Here is a 21,063-nt window from a genome sequence, read left to right as displayed (position 1 = left end):
CAAGGGCCTCTTCCCCTACCCCAGGGCACAGAATCGTAGGTTATTTATTTCAGAGAAATTCTCAAATGGCTCCAAGATGGAAGGAGTGAGACCAAAACCAGAGTTAACTCAATCAAATTCTGAGCTATGCCACCTGTGCCAGTGACAAATGCTCTGCTCCTGAACAGCACCAGGGACGTGGTGGTTATGCATACACGCCACATCATCCCCCTCCTCCACGCTGTTAACAGTGGACAGAAAAGGCCACAGTTACATAAAGTCAACTGAGCTTCTTAAGAAGATAAAGCAAATGAAGCATTAATACTTCAGATGAAATCATAGGGAGTTAATAAGGATTAAGTATTGTCCAGAAGGTGGACACAGATGACTTCCACCTCTGTGGAGCACTGTGGCACCTCGAGAAGCTGCTGAGCTCTAGGGGTTGCAAAAAGAGCTGCATCTTACTTTGATGGTTCCCCAAACAAAAGGAGGGTTGTCTGTAGGATTGCATCAATAGTGAAACATTTTTTTTTTCTCCCATGTTCACCCTTAGTTCCTAAGAAATCAGATTTCCAGGGGAGTGGTTACAACATAGGATTGGAGGAGTGGTAGGGGCTTGGTCTCTCAGCTCAGGGTAACTCAACCCTCACTCTGAGTCACTGCACATACACTTGAAGGAAGTGATACTGAGCATGGTACTGAACTCAGCTGCTGGGTTTCCTCATTGCAGGAGACATCACCAGCTGGAGATAAGCATGCAATACTCCCTGTTTAAAAAAAAAAAAAAAACCACAAAAAACAACAAACCACCCTTTCTTTCATGTGGCTTTATTTCTATAAGCAATTAAGAACTTGTACTTTGTTAACTAAAGTTTTAAAGCATCAGATGATCCCCAGGCAGAGCCAGCATAGCTACAATGCTTATGCAACCAGTGGGGGTCTGAAACCAGCTGCCCAGACAGCAAACTTAGACTTGATATCACTTGGAGACAGCTTGGGAAGCAGGGCCGAGATGCGTAGGTAGATGAAAAGACATCCTGCCAAGGTAAAGAAAATTTGCCTGTGAATTTTAAGCAAAACCAAAATCAAATGAAATCTCAACTCTGTTGCTTACGTCAACCATTTTCATCTTAAAGAGGAATTATTCTGATTTTTCACTACTAAGTGGCTTTAGACTGATGCTTCCTTAATTTTCTGTTTGACCTCCTTTCATCTGCAGTGGTGTTTCCTCTTCCCAAAACTTGTTTGCCTATCTCTGCAGGCCAAAGGCACAGAAAGACAGATAACTCCCTCCTGAGCACAGTGCTGCCTCTCCAGCTCCTTACCCCAGAGCAGGACATACAGTATGATGAGATAACAGCTCCAAAGCTTCTACAGACACCTGTTTGGTCATGCCTCCTTCAGATGGGCAGCCTAATGAAATTACAAAGCTGTTAGGAAAGGCAACCACAAAAATAACCTGTTCCAACCTGAACAAAATAACACACACACTTCAGTATCACCCAAGGCGGGTATAGGGAATTAAAGGATTGTTGACACCAAGCTCAGGCTGCCATCCCTGTCCTCAGGGATGCTGTACGGCAAAGACAGGGGAAAGCTGTGTCCCAAAACATGACGGTGGCTTTGCCTTGAGCACAGGTACAATCTGTAATTGCCCTGATTGGCTTCACCTGGGACCGCTTCGGCTCACTGGGACATGGATCCCAGCCCTGTCTTGTCTGCTCGCTGTGTCCCGGCCGGGTGAGTGTGCTCTGCTTGGGCCCTCTGGGTCAGCGCTGAGGTCACCTGTGGCTCTGTGGAGAAGCTGCACAGCTTCTCCCGAGCCTGGCTGGGGTGCTTGTTGCTGACCAAACACCCGAACACCCTGTTGATCCTTATCTTCTACCCTGCCGGCTGCACTCTGCAAAATGGCTACAGCCGCTCCACCTCCCCTGCTTACTTGGCTTTATTTATTTATTTATTTATTTTATTTGATTGTTTGCTTGTTTATACTGTTCGATCTAGCCGAACACAAAGCCCCGAGCAGAGACGGGAGGCACGGCTGCGGTCCCGGCAGCGGGAGCCGCCTCTCCGCGGAGCCGCGGGTGCGGTGCGGGCGCTCCCGCAGCCGGTCCCCGCGCGGAGGTGCGTGAACCTCTTCCCTGTGGACCCGTATTCCCGCATCCTCCCCGCTCCGCGGGCGGGAGCGGCGGGGCGGAGCGGAGCGGGGGTGCCCGGCGGGGCGGGGGCTGCCCGGGGCCGGTCCCGCCGCCCGCTCCGCTCCGCGCGGGGCGCGCACACCCGCGGGCAGCTCCGCGGGGCGCCGCGGGCACGACCCTCCGCCAGGACCCTCCGCCGGGCTCCCCTCGGCCGCGCTGGGCCCGTCCGTCCCACCCCACCCCAGCCCACCCTCCGCCGGAGCCGAGGCTGAGCCGCAGATGTGGGGCTGCCGCCGCCGCCGCTGCCCGCAGGGCCGGCGCTGCCGAGGTAGGACCCCCCGGGACCCTCTGCACGGAGCGGGGCTGGGCGCTTCTCCCCTTCCCACGCCCTGCCTTCCCACCCACCGGAGCCCGGCTTCCCACCCTGGCAGCCCCCAGACCCCGAGAGACCCACGCGCGTCGGGGCAAGACTGGAGGGGGAAGGTCGTGTTATCTTGGAACCCCCGGTCGGAATTTTTCCCTTCCAGCTCCGCCGGGGAGTGAGGGTGCCCGGCATCTCAGAAACTCGCGGGTTGGAAAACGGGATTTGCGGCTTCTTGCTGGAATAGCCCGAGGCGGAGGAAGGTTTGGGAGATGTGTCGTGGAAAGAGGGAATCGTAGTGTAGCAGTGGCTGTTTGCTTCCCGAGTTATTTTTGGAGATGGCTTTGCTGTGATGGATTTTTTTAACTGTCTGCGGGAAGGCGGGTTTACATCGTGCTCCTCCAAGCCTTGATGCCCTCCATTGGCTGAGGAAGGGTGTAAAACCAGTGCTTTGGCAAATAGTGATCCAACTGGTTACTGCTTCTTCCCTTAATCCTAAGGGCAACACCATAAAAACACGTAATCTGCATCTTTTTTATCTTGCTTTGTGAGATTTGGCTCCTGGCTCGTTGGGGCCTTCCTTGGAAAGGGCTGACTCTCCCTGGGGATTGAGGTCTGGCGTGTTTGTAAGGCACTTTGTGTAATATGGGATGACAGCTGTGACGCACGTGTACCCAAACTTTTGAACATGGGCTCTGTCGGGGTTATGATTGGGTGTTTTTTTCCCCACTTTGTAAGAAAATTGTATTACATAGCCTGGAAGGTAAACCTGGCACCTTGCTGAGCACTCCTGCTGCCTTGGGGCAGAACAGGGAGGCAAGAGGTAGAGGTGGCAGCAGGGGGGTATTGTACTCAGGTCTGTTAACGGGACTGGGGAGCCTTGGCCTGGCACCCTGAGCTTCCTGGCACCATAGAAAACTGGGTGTCACTGGGTGTAGAGTGGCTGTGGCTCCTGCCACGGTGAGTCAGAGGATGTCTCTTGTTTACAGCCATCACTTTGCTTCTGCTGCCCTTGTAGTAGTCAGTGCCTACTTTGTCCAAGCCTGACTCCAACCCAGGGCATGGAAATGGATTTCAGTGAGGTCGGTGGCTTCAAAACCCCTCAGACTAAGATGGAGGACTCTGATTCAGCTGTGGGAATGCAGTGATGGGCCATTGCTTACCTGTGACTGAACTAGAAACCCTGCACTGTCCCTTGGGTCATTTGCACAGTGCTTGCACTGGCATCTCCCATGAGCAGGGATTTGTTCACTGTGCCAGGGTAGCTGCTGAAATAGATCCTGCCCTCGTTCCTCCTTGTCAACACCTCATAGCCTGGCTCAGGGGACCTATGTAGCAGGTCCCATGGTGCTTGAGCGACTCTTTGGAGTGTGAGGAGGTAAAAAAAAAAAAAAGGTCTTAGTACTGAAGAAACTTGAAGACTCTTAAGGATTTTTAAAATATTTAAAGACATTAATTCTGAGTTAAATGTTTTATATTGACAAATGTCAAGAGAAACTAGTTCGTATGAGGCAAAAACACACTAAACTGAGTACAACTCAGAGTGATCACTTATGGGATCAATGGATTTTATAGTGCTCTGCAGAGAGCTGAAGATGGGACTGAATAAATACCCGTTGTGAGACTCCTGGTGCTCGTCCAATGTGTTGCGGAGCAGTTTGCGAAGTTTCCAGTAAGTTTGCTTAATGTAGCCTTACTCAGTTGTGAGGCACTCCCATAATTATGGCTGCAATTAAAAGCAATAACATCCATTTACATAAGATGCCAGTCCTTTTAAATCGGTGCATCATCTAATGAGAGCATTCGTGGAGGGATAGTTATGCAGGACGAGGACCCAAAGCTGAGAGCATTTTGGTGAGGATTTTGTTTCAGAACTTTTTTGAGGTCATTTAAAGGAAGGATCTGCTATGAAACAGGACATTTTGTTATGAAAATGCACTGATTCATGAATATAACTCTTACCAGTAGTAGGATGTTATTAAGTGATTGTAACACTTTATTTTTTTAATGTATCATCCGTCTAATTTTAAAAAAAAATCAACTTGGTTACACCAGTATTTTTCTCAATTTGATTGCGTCAATGTTCCGTCTGCTTTTATGAGTAAGAGATTTGGTAAATCCAACTTGTGGATGGTATTTAATTGCTGATGAAGCACGACGGATGTGTTCTGAATTGCTCACTGAACTTGCATGGTTTCCTTGGGGCTTAACCTCTGCGTGTGATGTCCACAGATTTTTCTTTGAGATAAATGGAAATATTAGACTTGAAGTGCTGGCAAACTTCATGTACCTGGGGAGAACTTCAGTTTTCTTCTGAAAGAAATGACCTCGTGGAGTATTCCCATCTTCCCACTCTATATGTTTTGGTTGGTTTCTTTTTTTTATTTGTTTGCTTTAATTTACTGAATGTGGTGTAAGCTTGTGTTCCCACACCCTGGGTGGGGCAGCTTCTTTGGAAGAGTCATAAGGCCAATGTAGTAGAAAGGGTCAAAATTCTCAAAATACAACTGAGGAAGCACCAGGCATGAGTCTGAGAAGTGCAGGGTTCCTTGGGTCTGCTCTGGTTTTCCCCAGAAGCCATTTTTTCCCATTTTAAGTGAAATAATTAGTCTGCTAACCTTTTCTCACAGGCACAGCACTTGGCTCGCGGTCTCTGAGACTGTAAGAGGTTAAGTAATTAAATTGTAGAAGGGAGTAAAAGAGAATAATGAACTCTAAACTCCCTAGTCTGCCTGATTGGGCTCTCCAACGGCTAAAATTAAGTAATTTAGGTCGATTCCTGATTTTTTTTTTTTTTTTTTTAGTTTTATCAGGTTCACAAAGTGAGGATGCAGGAGAGAGTCCCACAGGTTGTTATTTCCAGAGGTGGTGGGTTGACTTCAGGCATGATTTGGTCGTGCAGAGGGGCAGAGTCGGGGGGAGCGCTGGCCTGGAGCGCTCTGACAAGGTACCACGTGGGGCCAGGGTGGTTAATAACCAGGCCTGTTCTTGAGTGCCTGCCAAAACCTGGCCCTAAATATTGTAATCACACACTAATTATGAATACTAATCTCCAGACGTATTTAATGCATTACTGGGTACTGACCTTGTAGCTGTTGTGCGGTGCTGTGTGCACTGTGTTAAGTAAAATCATGGAATGGTTTGGGTTGGAAGGGACCTTAAAGATCACCTCTTTCCAAACCCCCCTGCCAGGGCAGGGATCCCTAGACCAGGTTACTCTGGGCCCCATCCAGCCTGGCCTTGAACACTTCCAGGGATGGGGCATCCACAGCTTCTCTGGGCAAGCTGTGCCAGGGACTCACAACCCTCACAGGGAAGAATTTATTCCTTATATCCCATCTAACCCTGCCCTCTGTCCGTTTAAAGCCATTCACCCTTGTCCTACCACTCCATGACCTTGTCAAAACTCCCTCTCCAGCTTTCTTGTAGCCCCTTTAGGCACTGGCAGGTGCCTCATGTCTCCCAGAGCCTTCTCCTCTCCACAGTCAGTAATGTTGTGAGTCTGTGAATTTGTGTCCATGCAAACAGAAGAAATAACTGGGAGTTTTGCATAAAATGTGTAAACTTACCTTTGCTGTGGTAACAGTGCAGTTGTAAGTGCCTTTAGGATTATGTTTTGACTATGTCAAGACTTATCCCTCATTTGAGAAGCTGGTGGCTGGGGGGTTCTTCTGGATGTTGATGTCTGTGACATCTAAGGATCTGAAGTAATGCACTGGAATTAATCCTGAAGCCTTTAAGCATGTAGCTGCCAGGAGTACAAATGATGAGTCCCTTAATTAGAACTGACTTTCATCCATGTGATGGATAAAAAGCATGTTTTGCAATGTTTTATTAATAAAGTGGGGTGGATTTGTCATGAGTGCCCTTGTGGAAATAATTTGCCTGTTACAGCCCTAAATTCTATGTATAATTTCAGCACTTGGATATTTGAAATACTTGTATGGCATTAGTTTCCAGATGATTCTATATGTTACTATCATGTTTACAGGCCATGCATGAGTAGAAGAAGGTAGGAAAGGGTAAAAAAAGAGGGTAAATAAAGGGGTTTTAAGTTCTTCCTTCTGATTTTGACTCTGAAGTTGAGCTGAAGTTGACCTAACTCATTCCTGAGTAGCTGATTTTTCAGATTTTCTTATATTTCTGCATGCTGTTCTGTCTTTGTCTGTGTTGAGCTGGCTTCACACATGTGCCTTGGCACCAGGAATTGCCAGGAGAGCTGTGTGATCCAGGCTCCCCGGCAGCTGTTCTGCTCCAAACAAGAGTTACAACACACCCCCGCCAGCCACGGATCTGTCGTGGGATTGGTACATGTCACCAGAGAGATACCTAAAAATGACTTAGACATGCTATTTCTGCCTTGCTTGGAAGAGCCACTTGTGGTGTTGCATGTTTGGAAGTGGATTCACACGTGAGTGATTTCTCCATGGGCAAACAGCAGCAGACTTTGTGAGCTTGGCTCAGTCTGTGCTGGCACAGCAGAGGCTCCGTTTGCTCCTGCATATGTTTTGGGTGCCTGAATAGGAAGGTTTCCCTAAGCAGCAAGAAATCCTCATGTCTGCATTGGGTACAGTTTGCCAGTGCATAGTTTAAGTCAAAGGATGCAAAGAACAAAATGTTTTTGATGATTTATTTATAGCTAAAAGCTTCTATGTGACTACATCCCTCCCCTCTTTTGACATAAGCTAATCAAGAAGCAGAACAAACATGAGCTGTTTTGATGCATCTGAAACTGCTTCTGACCAGTGATCACTGCCACAACAATATTTGGACTTAAGGCTGGCTGTTTCTTCCTTTCATGTTTTCTTTTATGGTGATACATCCCTGGAAATCTAATTGATGTCGGTTAATAACAAGCAACGTTTGTTGTTCGTGGGAACCATGTGGATATTCCTGAGCAGGGAGCTGTGCAGCATTTACCTTCTGCGTTAAGGGGTGGGAAATAAAAAGATCTTTGTAGGTTTTTTCTACGGTCAACGTAAAACTGGTTTACCCAAAACAATGAGGAGATTTCAAGGGTTCATGACCTCTTGCAATTAAAAAATGTCAGATGGTTTGTGAGAGGGGCGAAGGAGGAGGGGGAAGAGCCCTTGCTGTGGAGAAAGCAAGCAGCCCTGTTAGAGCTGAAGTAGTTTACTCATTTTTGGTAGGAGATCGATCTAGCAGCTTCTTTTTTACCCTGAAGACAGTGCTCCATTTGGGGGTTAGAATAGGGGAGCTTAAAAATCCAAGCAGTTCTGGACACGCTGTCTCCCACAGGTTTACATCTTGGGTTTGTAATTGATTTTTCTTCCCTGGGCTGGGCCAGTTCCATGGATTTGTGCTTCTGATGTCAGTCTTGTGCCTGATGGGACAGGTCAAAGCGCTGCGTGTACTGGGACTGTTGGCAGGGCATCCCTTCACTCTTGGTAGTCAGCTTTTACTAAAATGTAGGAAACTGATGGTTTTGAGACCTCTGTCCTGTGTGAAATAAGGTTCAAACTGGTCAGTGAGTTCAGATGTCCTTGGTGGTGAGGGGGAGCCCCGAGGAGGATACAGACCAACCCAGCGTGGGGTGGCTGGAGCCAGCAAGCCTGGACAGCTGGTGTTTGACTGGAGGTGGAGAGTGTGAGGCCCAGCGTGCTCATTTGCTTCTGATTCTTTTGTTTGGCTTTCTATTTTTATATCCCTTATATGTTTTGCTTTCAATTTATGTTTAAAATTTTGAATGTGTTTCATTCTGCTGCCCTTATGCTGTACGTGATGAAGCGTGGCCTTCTGTGCACCTGAATGATTTTTTATAATGCATTTTCTCTAGGGACACTTGTGCTTGAAAAAAAAGTTATTTTTTTGAAAATATAAGGAGAATTCAGGTGGAGTGCTTGGTGATTTTGGTTTGGTTTGGCTTTTTGGTTTTTTTTAATAGAAGATTTCTTTATTAACTTTATGCTGGCCACTCTCACTTGGTAAATTTTTCCCCTTGCAAGAGTTTCTTTTGTAGCATTTGTCCTGTTTAGCCTGTCTGCACTGCATAAATTTGATTATTTTGGCTGTCGTAATTTTGTTATCCTTATTAAGCTTTCTCATTTGCATATTGATCCTGTTAGTCTCAGGAAGCTGATAAGCCATCTAGCTGTACTTGCAAAATACAGAGAAAATGAGATATCTGCCCTAGAGGCTCTGAAAGCTGAGATTCACTGTGATTTGGATCTCTGTATGTCTGGCCTGTATTTTTTTTCCCCTTCAGTGCTATGTTTTAGCCTACCTGCCATCACTGCACTTTGCCAAATTAAGATTAATTTTGCTCTTCTTATAAATCCTGTAATTGGTAACTTCTGAGAAGCCTTGCTTTAGTTTGCTTGTACTTTTATTTGCATGAATACACTCCTTTTTCATAAGCTTAAGAATATTTCCAGCGGCAGCTGGCATCACATATGCTGTGAGTTTTTTTTCCTCCTCGTGTCAGTGTCAGTTTTCCATGCTGGCTTTCCAGAGGGATTTATCCTTTCAGTCAAAAGCCTGCTTTTCTGTCTCCGTTGCCTATGGGGCACCGTGAAACTGAGTCTAACTGTAGAGGACTTTGGGCCTGTTACTCTTTGCTCTTGCTTCTGTTGCCATGGGCTTTTTCCTTAATGACCTACATGTCCCATATGGTAATGTAGGCTGGAGTGCCATCATCTGTTGGACCTCTAAGCCCACTTTTTTTTCTTTATTCTAGCTCTGAGCCACGTCTAGTCCCTTTTTCAACGTGAGGTTGTACCACCTCTCCCTCAGCCTCGCCTGTTCCGAGGCCGTTTTGGGTGCTTTGCTCTGTGTTTACATGTTATTTATCTCACTGAAATGCTTGCAGACCCCTGTTTTGCTCTAGTTCTACTCTCTGCACAGTCACTGCTGCCTCTAACAAAGTGTTGCTCTCTCTTCCGTGATGCTCTTCCCTCCTCCTGGTCTGGCGTTTCCTCCTCCTCCCGCAGTTTGACCTTGTCTTGCTCTTGTCTCCCTGTGCCCTTTTCCAGGCGTTCACATGGCTTCAGCTTCTATTATGTGCTGATGACTCACAGATGCACTCTGCACCTCCGAGGGTTTGTCACCCAGCCTGGCGGCTGTTTTCCTCCTTGCCTTTTTCTCTTTGGTTTCTCCATCAATCATTCCATATTTCACGCCCCAAACCCCAGGTGGTGCTTCTGAAGCTCTCTTATCTCCTGTCTTTTAAAAGCGCTGCCACCTGATAGGTAGCTCTGTCCCAAAGCCTTCATGAAGATTCTTTAAAAATTAATTTGGTTTACTTTGTGCATTTGAATCGCATGCAAATGTTGTGTACTCTTTATTGTCAATATATTTTTCCTTTTTCATCTCACCAGACATCTTCAAAGTGGCTGTCTTGAGGAATTGTACTTCTGAAGTCAGTTGATAGCATTTGGTTTTAAAGGTGGTGTGAAGTGTTTTAGTTCCACTCTGAGAATGCAGCTGCCCTTATTTTGTCATTATTTTTGTTTTAATTTAGCAGCCTAGATCTAGCTGTTATGAGCAAGTGGGATTCATAGCATCCTAGCTGAATGACAGGAGAAAGGATATGTATACATCATAAATGTTAAAATGTCTAATATAAAAGTAGCTGAGCATAATTCATAAGCCTGTCAGCCTGGATATGGGTTGTCTGTTTTACTTAAAATTGTCAGTCCTTCCCTTGTGCTCCTTTTAACTACACTCCTACTCATAACAGCAAACCCAAACTTGGAATTGAGAAGGTTTTCTAGTGTGCAGGTATGACTGGAAAGGAATAGAGGTGATAGAGACACTTTCAGGCTGCTCAGCAGAAACTGCTTGTAAGCAAGTCCAAGAGGCACAAAGACAGACATCCTAGTGGAGGCAGGTATGGTTTTGATTTTCTTTCTCTTTCAAATAGCACAAATTTATCAAGGCTTAGTTTTCTGTGGTTATATCATGGATATCAGATAACTGAAGTGGAGAAGTGGACTTGCTGCTGCACCCACTTCCAAGGAAGAGGAGAGTTGTACCAGGGTACACCCACCAGCCATCCAGGGGTTGTGCAAGGCTGTACGTGCTGTTGCTGTAGTAACAACGTCAGATACTACCAGAACAATGTGTAGGAATGTCTGTCCTCAGTAGACTTGCTATCTTGGAGACTCGGTATTTTCAGTTAACCTCTAGACCTGTGAATGTAAATAGGCAATTTGTGCAAATTCCGTGTATTTTGATGTCCTCTTTCTGCACTTCTTGGGAGCACGTGCCCCCTCATGTAAATAGCTTGGAGATCCTGGTATACAGTAAGAGAGGGTTTATCTACAAAGGGCTTTTTAACACTGGGTTGCACTCAGAAAACACAAATAATGGATGCCATCTTTCCATTATGTTGCATCATAACAGGAAGATTTAAAATGTTGCTCAACTTTGTGATGATGGAAATAGTAATACCTCTAAGCACCACTTGAGAATCTTGCCTATTTTTCAGGGAAATAATTAAAATGTTCTCTCAGAGGTAATGATGGGAGGTGACTGCTTGAACTGGAGGTGTAAAGATTTAGTGATTTGTCCTTCAGTTTTAAGGAATTCAATTAATGCAGACCAAACTAAATCTATGCCTCGTGCTACACTTAACACAGGAAACTTCCTTGCATGAGAACAACCTCATCTCATTGATGGGGTTTATCTCCAGACACTGGGTTTCTCCCACATTTAAAACAGAGCAATTATTTCTTCTGAAGTGTGATACCATCTAAACTAACAGGTTTATATACTTAAAAATAATGAAAGTACTCTGATTGGCCATGCTTTCAGGAATGGTTCACCTAAAGGTAACAAAACAGAGTGACAGTGTAGCAAGGTTTATTTTTTCTTTGGTTACACACTTGTGTCTGTGAATCTCAGTGTTTGTTCTGGGATTCTCATGAAATTCACTTGTTGGTGAGATGACGTTCTGCTGATAACCAAGCAATCTGAGATTGTCTGATAGTTTTATATGCCTACAGTGCAGCACGTGGGTTCTGTAGAAACCTGTCCAAGACTTTATTGGTACAATTCTTACAATGAAACCTTTGAATAGCTAGTGTTTGTTTCCTGATTGTTAGGTCGTCATGGTTTGGAAACCACAGAACTGTGCTGGAATGGAGCCACACATGAACACTTCTGTAAGGGATACGTCACTGCTTTGTGTGCAGGATGAATAACTATCATGATATTTCAGTAGATGATGAAGAAAATACAATAAATTCAAATTAGTGTGGGAATTAACTGTCTCTCCAGCCAAATAAGTGTGGTGTGATGCTTCTGAGTGCCTGGACCCTGCCAGATCTTCCCTTGTATAAGATGTGTTGGTGATTGTTAGAATAGATGGGAGCTTGTTTTCTTGCTGATTTACCTTGCAGCAACATCTTCTGTTTGGATGAGTTGTTTTCCTTATCCATGCTAAGGAATGATTTGTTTCAGCTTAAGGAATCTTTTTAGTATCTATATTTATTACAGCTTTGTCTGTGTGGGATCTTGGGTGTTGTTTAAATCTATTCCTCAGTAAGGACTAAAGAGATCTCTTGTTCTTAGTAGTTTAGCTTATTCTCATTTAGAGCTTGATTACATATGGCTTTTTTATCAATCTCTTTGATAGACTGATCTGTAGCCAGGAAGTCTAGTAGTAAAATGAACTCTTATAAAATAACTTCTGAAGGTCTGTGTTGCTGAGGGCAGATTCTTTTTTTAGTTCTGAATTCTTAATGGCTTTGCCTCTCTTTGAGGTAGCAGTCTACTTCAAGACAGCTGCAACTTTTTCCCTTTAGGCAGTGATAGGAAAGAAGATATGAAGTGGATGGTGCCGGTAATAAAACTTACTTGTTGCTTGGAAGAAATGGAGTTAGTGCTAGGGTCATGTATCACAAGGCCTGGTCCTTGTGATTTCAGTTGGTTTGGAATCAAGTCCCAAATGGAAGAACCTGCGGAAATGGTATGGGCAACTTGCTGAACTTGTCATGTGGGATGCTTGAAATTTTTGGGGACTTAGTGGGCTATTTGTCATTTTTGCTGGGTTGACTCCTGGGGCATTAGGCTCTGGGAAAACAAAAAGGGTGGTTGAGAAGAGAACCATGGGCAGTGTGGAGGAGACGGGAAGTCTTCATTTAAGAAGCTGACATAACAGAAAGTCCTGAGAAACTGAACTGAGGAGGTGTGAACCAAAGTATGTCACTGCTAACACAGTATCACATCTCTTCCTGGATTGCTCACTGTGCTTGCTAAGCTCTTTATGGAAAGGAACTTATTCTGTCCTCTGTGGGAAGCTGTGTGAGAAGCTTTTAACTCGTGAGGGATCTCTCCTGCAGGATGAGTGTTCCCAAGGCATAGTCTGTGTCATCATCAGGAGCTCCGGAACAGCCCAGGGAGAAAGAGAGGCACCTTTTTTTTTTGTGCAGCTTCCTTTATCTCTGGGTTTCCTTGGCAATTGAAGGTCCAGGTTGGGCTAGTTCTTCTCTTACAAAGGTCAGGACACACTGAGCAGAAGGGCATTGTGTTTTAGGCAGGTTGTTAGGGACTCCTCTTCCACAGGGAGGAAAAACCTGCCGGGCTTGATCTGGACTTCAGGAATATGTGAATTACTTGGGGGAGGGAACAGTCTGTTCCCTGCTGAGGTATCAGCAGTGTAATAAGGGATGTGATGGAACAGGCCAAGTGTCCCAGCTGCTCTGAAGTAGTTTTGGTCATTACAGTAGAAACTGGGTGCTGCTGCAAATCTTTTCATCAGGTAAGAGCACCCGAACAAATACTTGGTCAAAACAAAACCATCATCATCGTGCCCCACATGAGGCATGTGGGGAGAAATCTCTCCCATTCCACCTGAAACCCTGTTTTGAAACGTTGGAGTGCTGCTACTTGTGAACAAAAAGGGTGAAGCATAGTTGTGTGTTTGGTCACTGACTCCTCTCATTGGCTTGCAGTGTTGTAACAGCCTTGTATATATTAGATAGCTGTTGCTGCTGTCCTCGGGTGATGCTTCCAGCTGCACAGATTTTGGCCAATGAAGGACTGCCACGAGCCTGCTGAAGGTACACTTGACATACCTTTTTTTTCTTCTTTTTTTTTTTTTTTCATTAAAAGATAAAATCAATTATAAACTCAATAGGAATTTTCCTGTCTGCTCTATACACACACTGTGATGCAGTGTAGCAGGCTGCCAGTTAGCTGGTCAGAGACAGCTAATCCATGTGAAATTGGGGAGCATTGGCTGGATGTCAAAGCTGGATATATGAGATATGTGTATGCTGAAGGCTGTGCTGGTGTGTGTCTGTATTTCTTGAATAACAGCCATATGTAATGATTTTTACAAATGCTGTGTTCCTCTGTGCCTCCTTAAAATTGTGCTGAAACAAAACTGGTGCTGTGCTGGGTGGCTCATGTCTTTCAGAGTAGTTATAAACTGGGGAGCACACAGCCCTGTCTCTATACCTTATTAAAGGAGAGTAAGGACTCTACCTCTGATCTCCCCTACTCTCACTATTGCCATATGTAGAAAATGCAGATACCAGTTTTAAGATGGGGTCATTTAAACTAATTCCTGTTTGCCACTTCTAACTAGAGCAGTAACCTGCCAGTTGCAGTAGAGAGTGTTTGTTTGAATTTAGGTTTTTCCCAGATATTTCTTGCCAGTTGTGTATGTAGAGGTCAGATACTATTGGTTTTCTCAAAGTGAGCGCTGAGAATGTGGGCATGAAAAAATATACCTCATGATTTAGTGCAAAGGGAATTGCTTTAGAGAAGTTGAAGTTGTAGGTTAATGCTGAAATACAATTTGTTGGTGATTAATATCTGAAAGGAAAGGGCATATTTAGGACTGAATGTGGACTACTCTCCCTTCACCCCCAATATTTTTTTCCATTTGTGTGAGGAAATAACTCAGGATCAGTAGATGAACTTTTCTTCCCTGTAGTGTTCTGTAACCTTGGGTGCTTAATAGCCGAGTCCTGGTGTATTTTACTTCTGTGGGGCTTTGCTATCGCCTGTCACGGTGATCCCGGCATCGCTTGGCTGTACGTTTCTGAAGCATAACAGGGAATTACCACATTTTTCCCGGACAACTGGAAACCATCTGCCGCGGCTCGACCAGTTGTGGCCCCGCGGCAGCCCCTGCTGCCCTAGCAGGGGCACAGGCAGCACCGTGTCCCCTCTCCCGTGTCCCCTCTCCCGTGTCCCCTCTCCCGTGTCCCCTCTCCTGTCCCCCCTTCCCGTGTCCCCTCTCCTGTCCCCCCTTCCCGTGTCCCCTCTCCCGTGTCGCTCCCCGTGTCCCCGCGGCGGTGCCGAGCGCGGTGCAGTTCCCGCCGCCACCGCCGGGGGGCGCCCGCAGCCGGAGCGCCCGCGGGAGGGGCCAGGGCTCCGCCTGGCGCCGATCCCGGGAACTGCGGGATCCGCGCGGTGTCCCCGAATTCCCGCGGGGTGTCCCCGCGCCAAGCGCGGCCTCCAGCGGCACCCGCGGATGTGCCCGGTGATGGGGAATAGCCGCCGCAGCGCTCAGGTTCCGCAGAACCCCCACTTGATGCTGACTCACCTCTGGCGCTGTGCCCACGCGGCCCTCAGTGGTGTCACGGATCTCTCTTGGGTCACTGAGCTCTCCTGGATCCTCTGCGCGCTGCGTAAGAGCCTGTGAATGGGTTTTTCTGCTCAGTGTGGTGAGGGCGTGGGCACCTGGAAGACTGGAAAATCTTCTTTCCCTTGTTCCAAGTGGCGAGAGTGCACTGCCAGGGCGATGGTGGAAAGACGGGAGGCAGAGATGTTGGGTGGTTTATGGATGTTTTATGGGCTGTCGGACTATGAAGTGATGTCTTTACTAGGGAAACGAGATACATGGAAGTAACTTGGGTGTATTGTGAAACTTGGATTATATGGCTACCGTGTGATACAGTGTGTTTACAGATACAAGTATGGTTTCTGTAGGATCACGCAGAAGCCTTGGTTCAGTCTCTGTTATTTCTCCCTGTCTCTAAATAATTACCACTTGCTGTATACATTAAACCCCAAGCTTCTTGTCTTGTCAGTCAGTTGTTTCCAGAGAGTAACTCTGTCCCTTGGCTCCGTTATTTGTGTACAGCAGTTAATTTTCCAAGACTGCTTTTCCTCTCAGTGTTTTTTGCCTCTTTAGGGAGGTGGTTTCTCAGGAAAGCTTTCTGCTTGGCATGGCCCTGGGAGCAGAAGCTTTGTGTAAAAGCATTCCCAGGAGTAAAGGCTTATTTGTGGTTTCCTTGTAGCAAACAAAGCTGGGTCTCCAGTTCTTCACCTGCTTCACTCCTCGAGCCTTTGCATTAGGACAGGGTCTGATGACAATGAGATTGTGCAGAAGGTGATTTCTATCATTTATTGGTAATCTAATGAGCAATGTTTTTGTTCTGTCTTTTTCCAGGAATTGAATGTAGTGTCCATGTAAGCCATGTTTTGAAACAAGAGCTCAGGAGTGGCACAAGATTTCTGTATTTGCTTTCTCTGTGTCCTCGGTCAAATAGTCCATTACTGCATTGAGGTTATAAAAACAAGCCATAAACCAACTAAACCTTGGATAAGTTTGACCAACAACAGAATCACATAAGCTTGTCATCAGCCAAGCTGAAATCTTTACCTCATAAAAACAAAGGCTAGCAGGTGTCCATGCACACCTCTAATGTCATCGCAGATACCTGGACAAACTCTTACCAAACTTTTGTACAGGTGCCACTGATTTAAATCTGCCTGAGTGAGAAGAGAATTCACTGACAGTGTGCCTGGTGCTTTGAGGAGATACTTAGAAATGCAATCATTCACCCTGTGGACCTCAGAAAAATGCTATTTTTGTATGAACAACATCAGGCCAGTGTTCTTGGCTGCGAGGCAGGTGTGTGAGCGAAGTTTCAGTTTTAGTGCAGGGCGTGGATTTGCAGGAAGGAAGTACAAACTTTGTTTCTAGAGACTGGAAGGATTTCATATGTTTTCTATTTAATGTGAAACAAGCCTGAGAAGCGTGGTTTATAAATTGGCATTCCTGTTAATCTCTCCATTCTGGTAATATTACATCTGCTGTAGACTTGACTGGCTTTACTGGAGGTAGTGTTAAGAAAGCTGGAGGATCCTGGTGCTGGCATGCCTTGCTGGGATCAGGAGGCTGAGGTGGGTACTGTCATCTGCTTGTTCTAACATCCTGTGCGTGTTTCTGGGATTAACCTGGAACACAGATTGGACTGTTCCTGCTCATGCCTCTTTTGGCAACTGTTGGAATTGAATACATAAGCAACAGAAGAAACCAAGAAGCTTTTAAGCATTCAAAAACTCCCTCACTCTGCTCCTACTTTTCTGACCCTTGTAATGTAACTCCCCTAACCTCTCTGCCAATCCCTGTGTCAGCTGTCAACTCCAAACAAAATCAGGGGAAAAAATCTCGGATAAAAATATAGAGCAGGCACCTACAGTGGAAAAACAGTAATCAGTCTTGGAGAGAAGGAAAAAACTCTGAACAGAGGGAAGGGCAGGTCAAGCAAACATGGTTTTGGAAAAACAGTGCTGATTCTCCTGGGGCTGTCTTGCCAAATGTCTCTGAAAAATGGCTTTTTGTTATTTAGAAAGGTACAGTTTAGCTTGTAATAGAATAGAAAAACAGAAAATGATCCTCAGAATCTGGTTAGTATTAAAAAAAGGTATGTACTGGCCTTCACTTGTGTTTAGGCCAGTGTCATAATAATGGAGTGATTAATAATGAAAAGGCCTATTGCACTTCACCACCATATTTTCAGTGCGTTGCATTTGTCTGCTGTAAAATACCTTGAGATGGATGTAATAATGAAATATTGAGCTTTTTTAGGACTTTGCTCAGCCCAGTTGAATGAACTGAGTTTCCCCTAGCTGTAAAGCTGACAAAGGTGATGTGGAAAGGCAACAGCTGGGTGTCGCGTTTAGCCAAACCACCGCTCTCACTGCAGCACAGGAGCTTTCATGGCCATTTGTCAGTAGTTCGTGGTTTTTTTTTTTTTTTTTTTAGTAGCTAAACGGGATGTAAGAAACCTATTGTTTATTTATGTTTTCCCGCATCGCTATCAGTTTGCCCTTCGGGTCAAAACAGAGTTCGATTGGAAAAAACCGTATCATTCGAGGCACGACTTAAAACGTGCATTGCATGCTCCCTGGGCGTGCTATTTAAAAAAAAAAAAAAGGAAGGGGGAAAAAAAAAAAAAAAAGGCTTTTCTGAGGCAGCGTGGTGTCCTCTGCAGCCACAGCGGTGCGGCAGCAGGGAGAGCAGCCACCTGCTCGCAGCACCGCCCGACCCCTCCCGCTGCCCCCGCCCGGGTCCGCGGGGGTGCCGGGTGCCCGTCCCTCGGGGGACACCGCGGGGGTGCCGGGGTGCCGTCCCTCGGGGACACCGCGGGGGTGCCGGGGTGCCCGTCCTCGGGGACACCGCGGGGGTGCCGGGGTGCCCGTCCCTCGGGGGACACCGCGGGGGTGCCGGGGTGCCCGTCCCTCGGGGGACACCGCGGGGGTGCCGGGGTGCCCGTCCCTCGGGGGACACCGCGGGGCTGCGGCTTCCCCCTCGCCCTGCCCCGGGGGCGGCCCCGCCGCGCCCCGCCCGCCGCCACTGCAGAGGGAGCCGGGAGCGGCCGAGGATGGCGGCGGCGTCGCCGGCGCGGGAGCTCACGCAGAACCCGCTGCAGAAGACGTGGGAGCCCTACGACAACGGGCTGCCCGCGGGGCACAGCGCCCAGCGCGGCGGTGAGCGGGCCGGGGGGCGCGGGGGGCGGCTGTGGGCGGGACCCCCCCCGGGAAGGGCCGCGGCAGGGGAGCGGGGACACAACGAGACCCCTCCCCGGGGCCGCTCGCCCGCAGCCGCCCCCTGCGCCCGGCTCAGTCGCGATACCCCGCCGGGGTCTGTCGCGGTACCCCCCCCTCCCATCCGCCGTGGAGGGTCGAATCCCTGGATCTGTGCCCAGCGGAAGGCAAAGGGAAGCTCAGCTGGATGGGAGGAAAATCTTTCCTAGTTGCTTTTGTTGCTGTTTTTGTTGTTTCTTATACGCTCTGGGTACAGGGAGCGTTTATATTCTTCAGAGTGTATTCTTCTTGGAGAGAGGCCTAAAAATGTCACTGTGTTCTTGTTTTGGTTGTTACTTTTTTTATTTTTTTTTTTTCTCCTTCAAGGCCAGTGCTGTATCAGCCCATCTGTTCTATGAGTTAATGACTTCCCATATTTTGAGGTGCAGCCAACCAAGTCATCAGCCTCCTGAGTCTTTGGCTGTGGTGTTTGTAAACCATAGTTCATTAACAAACTTTGCCTCGCAGGTTGTTTCTTTTCCACTTTCTTTCTTTCTCCCCCCCTTACTTAAGTAAGGTTCAGTTACTTAAATGACTGAGGTCCAGTACGAGGCAGTTTTGCGGATAAAAGGGCCTTTGTCGTGTGGAATTGTTTTTATTTGTCATGCAAAGAGGCTGCGCTGAGGCTCTGCCGGTGTGGCAGGAGTCCATGGGCTGCAGCCTTGGCTCTGTCTTGGCTCTTGCTTTGGTCCAGCCCTTGCTTAAAATAAAGGGGAAAAAACCCCAGACTTTCTAGCTGTGTGCTAGGCAAGCAGGCATGTGTTTCTGTGGGAACTAAATTACTCCAGAATCTGAAACATTAGAGGAGATGAGTGCTGAAATAGGAAAAGGGTCAGAAAATGTGTATAAGTGCTTTTGTAAACATGCTAAGGAGAAGGCTTAATTTTAACCTTAATGTGGCATCTCTTTTCCAAACAGAGTAATATTTGTTAGAGCTTTGACACAGGTACTGTTTTACAAAAAGTAAACCCCAAGAACAAAATTGAATATTGGTCCTGTGTAATCTGGTGAGGTACAGTTGTCTTCCCAGAATTATTTAGCTGCTCTTGACTATGACTTAAAAAAAATGTCAACTACCTGCGTGGGTTTTGTAGCATTCTGTAATTTTAATGCCTGAGATCCATTATAATTTAAAAATCCTTTTTGCTAGAAAAACAGACTTGGAATACTTGGAATTTTAAATTTTTTTTTTTAATCCTTTTGCACGCATTTGCTCTTGCAGCTCTACCCATAATATATCTGCAGTCATTTGTGATACATAAGAATTACAACAGCCTGGAGAGGAGCAGAACTTACTCTTCCTAGATAAAACCATCTGTCTTGTTTCAGGAAACTGAGAACACTTCGTAATTTTCCCCATGCAAGGGTGTTGCAGAGTCTTTTATCCTCAGATTTCCATGTGTCTTGCATTGCCCCATGTTCTGATGACTGTGACCTGCGGGTGCTGTAGCTGTGCTGTGACAGCTGAGGATGGACTGACCAGACTGGGTGATGTGGGGCAGTGTTGGGCTGACCAGTTTCAGATCTCTGTTGCTACAGGTAACTCTGTCAGATGTTAATATTCCAAAATTACGAGCTCAAAGTGGAAGTGGATTCGTTGTCCTCAAGTGTAGCTTTCCAGTGGAAGAAGTGAAGTTTGTCACTCTTGTCTTCTGAGTTTCTCTGCTAAACAAGATGAACTCTCTCAGTCTCCTTTGGTTGATTTTTTATTTTCTCGTTAATGCACCACCTTTTAGTCTTTATCTTAGTAGTGAGTACTCGCAGATCCATTGTCAAAGGGACTTACCCATTTTAGCCGGTTTTAGTGTGATTTTTCTAGAAGTTGTGGCAACTGCAGTTTTCTGGGGAAGAAGAAATCTGGTGAGCTGTGCCAGGGTTTAGCTGTCATGGGGCTTTGAGGAGCCAGTTCTTTTAGTCTGTGCATTACAAGGGCTTGGAGGAGGAGTTGTGCCCGTGTGCAGCCTACTGAGCAGACAGCTTTTACAGCTGGTGACACCAGTCCAGCGAGGGTAACTGTTCTAATGACCTTTCAAAGTCAGACTAGTGGGCAGTAGAAGTGCATATTTTTATTAATAACTGCCACTTGCCTTTTGTGGTCTTTTGTGGTAAGTTTTGTCTGTAAATAGGTTGCATTAAAGCTACTCTTGGCATTGGATGTCAGACTGCTTCAAGCTCTGAATCAAGCAGTGGGCTACAAATATGGACATAAAAAATAAATAGGAAAGTATTCTGTAGTGAAAGTTGTTTTGAGAGTCTATAAGAGGATGTTTATAAATAGTGAATTTCCTGTGGTTAAACATTTTCCCCCTCTACAGTTAATGGCTTTGTTTCCCTACAGCTGCTGGAGTTTGGTCATTCTAATAATTGTCATTTGCTGTTTGTGCAGCAATAGGAATGTACATAATTTGGAAGTATCAAATTATTACCTCTGCTCTAAGGAACTCTACCCTTTGAGCACACGCTGCTTGTGTGTATTTGTGCTCCCAACCCTAGGAACTGAAGGTGGAGAGGGAATGAGGTGAAGACAACTCCCAGCACAGCCTGAGAATCAGGATGTGTGATGGGACTGGCACTGTTGGCATCAAATCTATAGGAAGCAAGTGGTTACTCCAGGGAAGTGGACGACAGAGCTGTGAGGAGCAGCTGGTGGCATGGATGACCAGAGGACAAATATGAGTTCTGAAGCCCTTGTACCCAAGGGGATGTTAGAAGCTGGTGGTTTGGACAAAAAGAGGAAGGACAAATTATAAGATTATGCACTTCTTAGGTAGAAGGAGAAGATGCTGTTCAGGA

At 46.3% G+C, this 21,063-nt stretch overlaps 1 protein-coding gene and 1 long non-coding RNA gene across 6 annotated transcripts in view; one reads left to right on the top strand and one right to left on the bottom strand.

The window, feature by feature from the left end:
• Nucleotides 1–812: 812 nt before the first annotated feature.
• On the bottom strand, nt 813–2,789 carry LOC126638692 (uncharacterized). The gene is made up of 3 exons (XR_007628657.1): nt 2,572–2,789; nt 1,305–1,392; nt 813–1,016 (listed from the first exon to the last, which is right to left on the bottom strand). It is a non-coding gene; the product is annotated as an uncharacterized LOC126638692 (long non-coding RNA).
• LOC126638678 (6-phosphofructo-2-kinase/fructose-2,6-bisphosphatase 4) overlaps nt 2,312–21,063 on the top strand; it is a 51,650-nt gene continuing 32,898 nt past the window's right edge. For 3 of the 5 annotated variants that reach the window (XM_050312762.1, XM_050312765.1, XM_050312764.1), the window contains exon 1: nt 18,019–18,174. In XM_050312762.1, coding sequence (XP_050168719.1) covers nt 18,069–18,174 — 106 coding nt within the window. In that variant the 5' untranslated portion in view covers nt 18,019–18,068. Of the gene's footprint in view, nt 2,446–18,018; nt 18,175–18,591; nt 19,810–21,063 lie in introns of those variants that run through there. The other 2 variants (XM_050312763.1, XM_050312767.1) reach the window with 2 other exon arrangements.

This window comes from Myiozetetes cayanensis, unplaced genomic scaffold (genome assembly GCF_022539395.1).
Source record: "Myiozetetes cayanensis isolate MyiCay16 unplaced genomic scaffold, myiCay2020 scf18, whole genome shotgun sequence".
NCBI classification, from domain to species: domain Eukaryota; kingdom Metazoa; phylum Chordata; class Aves; order Passeriformes; family Tyrannidae; genus Myiozetetes; species Myiozetetes cayanensis.
Note: the sequence above shows the minus strand (reverse complement) of the source record. Positions and strands in the feature narration are given on the sequence as shown.